Genomic DNA, 5,716 nt, shown 5'->3' on the forward strand with positions numbered 1-5,716 from the left:
GATAATGATATATGGGTAAGGTGGACCTTAGTATCAATAGTGGCCCATATTTGATGAGGTTCTTTGTGGAGGTAATGAAACAAATGTATCTTATGGTTCCTAAGCCAAAGTTAGTCTTACTTTTTGGGTGTAGTAAGGACATCAATACCATTATGGTTTCCTTATCTCTTGGTATTTTCCAAAACCATATTCTTTGTCCCATTCATGCTAAGTTTTTCATGTCACACACAAAGGACCTGTAGATGTATTTCAAATGAGAACAACCTTGGCTTATTGATATATGTGATGGTCTTGTGTTGCACTCCTCTTCCCTTGATGTCTATCTTAGCCAAGTCCTTTGTGATGCTTGTAGTAAGTGTTTCATGATCATAACAAAGGATTGTTGGATGTATTCTAAAAGTGTACCCCCTTGACATGATTAAATAATTTGTGACACTAATGCTAACCCTCATACCATGACGATTGTGTGCTTAGGTCCCTCTCTTTTGTTTTGCATGGTGTAAATTTGAGGACAAATTCCTTTCAAGATGGAGAGGATGATACAAGCGTAAAGAGAACAAGGATTACAAGTGATACAAGTGCAAAGAGGGTACAAGCACAAGCAGCCATACTCAAACCATATCCAAGAATAGGGAAGAGTGTGAAAACCTTTGCAAAAGAGTGGCAAACGGGTATTGAGAGCTCAAGACCATTCCCTAGGAGCCAAGCTCGGGAACTACAATGTCTTCAAGGTACATTCATGAAGATGGATGTGTTTGAGCATGTCTTAAAGTTTTTCCAAGGGAGTGTATGTATTAAAGTGTGAAGACATGCCTTGAGTGTCATAAAAACACTACAACGCAACCCCATTTATACACTCCAAACCCAGCCCCTTCATTTAGGGTAAAGGTGTCATTTCCCATTTCTTTTGTAATAGACTATAAGTAGAACTCCTTAGTCTTATTTGCTTAGTTAGCTTATTTTTGGAATGAAGATTGTAACATTGAAACACCATTTTCCTCTCAATAAGAGAGTAGACCACCAACTTTGAACATCACAAGTGAAAGGTTCCACTTGTGGTGTGAAACGGCTAGAAACGTGAGTGCTTGAGTGAAGCGAGTCCCTCTTGTGTTTGCGTAAGAACTTGGTGCTTGTTAATGTGATTTGTAGAGGTTTTAGAGTGTGATACACTCTTTAGTTGCTACATTTCGTATTCTCTTTGTGTCATCTATCTTCTTTATCTTTCAAGTTTGTGTTTGTTGCTTCCGCTTGGTGTCTTGTATGTGTGGACTGTTTTTGTGAGTTTGTGGACTATTTTGTGCTCTTGTAGATACCGTTTGGTATCACATGGTGAAGATATTCCAAAGCACATGACACATCTATCATTATGCTTAGTCTCTGCTTGATGTGGAGGAAGTAGTTGTGCAAATACAAATACTTCTCAATACTTCCATTTGGCATATACTCGAGCACTAAAGCCTTAAAATCATGGTTGGAACAACTAGTTATGACTCTTACGAGATTATCCTATGGCGAAGGCTGCACAGAACTTCACATTCTGTATCAAAGCTCTTGAATGCCGCATCTAGTTGCAGATTGAACACTTTAAATGCAATAGCAGTTCCACTTCTGAGAACGCCTTTGTAAACAGAGCCAAAACTTCCGGAACCAATCCGATTACTATCGCTAAACACATCAGTTTCTGGGAGCAGTTCATAGTATGAAATTCTTTCTCTTGTTATGAAGCCAATGAATCAGGTTGTTGAGGAGCTCTTTTACCTATTAGATCTATGCTTTGATGAAGTGGGGCATGGAGGGACACCAAAACTTGAAGACCCACACAATGCTTCATTGTAGATGAAAAACTGACTCGAGAGGTTCTTTAAAGGACCTCCCGAGGGTGTTTCACCATACAATTTATTGAAAGAAACATTGAAATACTTCAGGTTTTGAAGTTTCTCCAAAAACTTAGGAATAATTCCAGATATATTGTTATGAGAAAGATCTAGGAATTCCAAACTTACCGTGTTTCTCATTGAGTCAGGTATAGCTCCTTGCAACTTATTGCGTCTCAAAGAAAGGTGTGCCAGATTCTGCAATCCTCCAATTTCTCTTGGAATTCTATTTGAAAATTTATTCATTGACAGATCTATCAGTGTCACTGCCTTTAGATTTCCAATTTCTAGAGGTAAAGAACCTGCCATGTTGTTTGACGATAAGTCAAAAACCACTAGATCTAGAATGTTCCCTAAGCTTGGTGGTATATTGGAACTCAATTTATTGGAACCCAGATGTATCTCCCTAAGGATAGTAATATTCCCTAAACAGTTAGGAAGAGATCCTGAAAGTTGATTTCGACCCAAGTAAATATCACCCAAATGCTGCAATTTACATATATGATCACCAATAAATCCTTTAAGTTTGTTGTTACTCAAGTTGAAGCGCTGAAGGTTTCTCAAGTTGCCAATTGTTGTGGGAATCGATCCAGCCAAGCTGTTTGCTAAAAGATTAAGGTCTAATAAGCTGCTTAAGTTCCCAAATTCATTTGGAATTCTCCCTTTGATCTTACAACTGTAGGCAACAAATGTTCTCAAAGATGTGGAAAGGTTCCCCGCGGAGGAAGGAAGTATGCGGTTTAGAGGATTCAAATATAGAGCTAGAGTTGTTAATTTTCTGCAATTGCATAAGGAGGTTAGGAAGCTTAATGATGAGTCCTTGGTTAAATTGTTTCCCCCTAAATTTAGATACTGTAGATGAGTCAAATATCCAAGTGAGTTGGGAATCAAGCCTATGAGTTTGTTTCTTGAAAACTCTAGAATAGTAAGTTTTGAACAATTGGAGATGGAATGAGGAATAGTCCCAACAAGATTGGTTAAGTTGTCCATATAAAGCTCTTCAATGTTGGGTAAGATAGAACCCATGTTTGGTGGGAGGCTTCCAGATAGATTGTTGTTTGTAAGATCAATTACTCCCGGATATGTTGAAGCTCTCCATTGGGAGTGAACCACCAAAACTATTAAATGCAAGACAAAGTTCCTCCAACTCAATGAGACTTTTTATCTCCCGTGGTAAGAATCCACTAAGATTGTTCTCCCACACAGACAAAATTTGCAACAATGAGATATTGAATATGGGGATCGGGACATAGCCGGTAATCTGGTTTTTCTCCATAGCTTACTCTACCAAATTAACAAGATTTTCAATTTCTTGTGGAATTATCCCTAAAATTAATGTGTAAAAAAATAAAATTCTGAAGTTATAAGATACAATAGTGCTAGTATTCATTAGATGGAACGGGCCAGTTAAACGGTTCATTCCGAGTTCTAATATCTTTAAGTTAATCAGTCCTCCAAATTCACTATGCATTGGTCCACCAAACTCATTATCCGGTAAAGCCAAAATTTGAAGTTGTGAATAATTCGACAAACTTGTAGGCATATGATCGCAAAGCTTGTTTTTCCATAAATATAGCCCTTTGAGTGTTGGGAGACCATTGCATAAACCATAGGGAAGATATCCTGAGAAGCTATTGCCACTAAATGCAATGACTTCAATTCTAGAAATATTGAAAATTATGAAAGGTATAGAACCCGTAAGTTGATTATCTTGTATGGATAGAACTTTCATGTTGTGAAGATTGCCAATCTCTTCTGGAATGTTTCTTTGAAGTGAATTATAAGATATATCTAAAGTCTCCAACCTTGAGGCATTCGAGAGCGACAGAGGAATAGAGCCTATGAGATTGTTACCCCTCAACTTTAATTCTCTTAGGTTTCCAATCACTTTTGGTATCTGGCCCTCTATGGAATTGAAATTCAGATTCAAGGAGTTCACTCTCTGGTGGTGAGAGCCACAAGTGACTCCAACCCAATGGCAAACGGACGTAGTGAAAGACCAACTTTCATCCAAGAAATGAAAGGGGTCTGAAACGATTTGGGATTTCAGTGTAAAAAGAGCCAATTGATCAGTAGTAATGTTGGTTTTGGTCATGCCTGAACTAGCCATAACATAGTGAAGCAACAAGGAAGTTAAGAGAAAAGAGGTGAACGCTTTCTCCATAATTGCATAAATTACAAGGAACTTGTTATGACCAATAAAGTTGTTGTTTAGAGACTTTAAATAGCAACGGTATCTCCCTTTAAATATAGCCTCTGGGTACACGTGTTGTTCGTGCCGCGTGTAACCCATCTTACAACAGTAAGAAAATACAATGGGCCAAAGATTTATGTCACATTACTAGATCATAATTATAATATAGAAACATCCAACTCTTCAAATTCTCACATTTCAAAGCAAATTCAAAATTATTAAAGGAAAAAGGCTTAAATATGTCATCCAATCCCTTATTAGAAATGACATCATAGCGTCCGTTAAAAATATTTCTCATCTATGCCACTATCATTACAAATTCTAAGCTAAAATTAGTGGATCCAAAAGATTACTGGCTCGTGTCATAGTTGAATTTTCCTGTTATTTGGGGCATGGAATGGGTCGAGTTAAGTAATAATCACAACTTTGCAAAAGCAAATTAAAATTCTCCACCAAGACAAGCATAAATGATTTCTATGGTTAGTGGTGGATGCATCACAGATATATTAAGTTTATTTGAATCCAATATTGGATGTAGCTACTTTAAAATGGCTAAACATTTTCAAATTGGTTGATGACCCATTCAATTTGCCCAACATTTTAAGGACTGAGCACAGTATATTTGCACATGAATTATTTTGGGGTGATATTTATTTATTTTTTTCCTTTAGCTCTTTAAGTTAAAAGAAATGGCCGAAAATGCCCTTGAAAGCAAAAAAACGAAAAAACAAAAGACCGCAAAGCAAAAATGGATTAGCATACTCTCCCACAAGCTGGAGATTGGTAGACATCTAGTAGTTCCACAGCCTATGGTGAGCAAATCCGCAGTTTGGAATGAGTAGTGTGCATATATTGAGGTTGAATCAGTTGTTATTTGATTTTCTCCCCGACAAAATGTCAATCTATGTCAATATGCTTAATCCTCTCATGAAATATGAGTCACAAAATTCTTCAAGCTTGTCCATACTCCCCATGGCCAATAAAATACCCTTGGTACAATATCTTGACACTCCCCCTCAAGCTGGAGCATACATGTAATATGCTCCAAGCTTGCCACAAATGTATTCAATCCGAGCTCCTCTAAGTGATTTAGTAAGAATATCTTCCAATTGGTCATTTGAATCGACAAAGCTAGTGGTAATGCATCCAGACTCAATCTTCTGCCTAATAAAATGAGAATCCACCTCTATATGTTTTGTTCTTTCATGAAAAACTGAATCTGAGGCAATATGTAGCGAAGTCAGATTATCACATATAAGGTTCATTTGATTGAATTCAACACGTTTTAATTCTTGGAGAAGTTGTTTCAGCCAAATAAGCTCGCATGTAGTAAAGGCTATAGCTCGATATTCAGCTTCTGCACTAGATCTGGCAACAACATCTTGCTTCTTACTTTTTTAGGAAATTAAATTGCCTCCAATCATGATGCAATACCCAGAAGTAGAGTGTCTATCAGATGGAGAACCTGCCCAATCCGCACAAGAATATCCAACAATGTCTGTGTGACCTTTGTCTTCATATAACAATCCTTGTCCTAGAGCTTTTTTGATATATCTGAGGATGTGAATCACTACATCCCAATGATCTTTACATGGAGCTTGGAGAAACTGACTAACCACACTTACTCCAAATGAAATATCCGGGCGTG

General features: G+C 37.4%; 1 protein-coding gene across 1 annotated transcript; it reads right to left on the reverse strand.

Moving 5' to 3' along the window:
* Window positions 1-1,493: 1,493 nt before the first annotated feature.
* On the reverse strand, window positions 1,494-4,167 carry LOC107869209 (LRR receptor-like serine/threonine-protein kinase RGI5). Its single transcript, XM_047411504.1, has 3 exons — window positions 3,275-4,167; window positions 1,759-2,652; window positions 1,494-1,665 (listed from the first exon to the last, which is right to left on the reverse strand). Exons 1-3 carry the CDS (start codon window positions 4,165-4,167, stop codon window positions 1,494-1,496), a joined length of 1,959 nt encoding a protein of 652 aa, XP_047267460.1.
* Window positions 4,168-5,716: the final 1,549 nt, after the last annotated feature.

The sequence above is a fragment of the Capsicum annuum genome, chromosome 4 (genome assembly GCF_002878395.1).
Source record: "Capsicum annuum cultivar UCD-10X-F1 chromosome 4, UCD10Xv1.1, whole genome shotgun sequence".
Classification (NCBI taxonomy): Eukaryota; Viridiplantae; Streptophyta; class Magnoliopsida; order Solanales; family Solanaceae; genus Capsicum; species Capsicum annuum.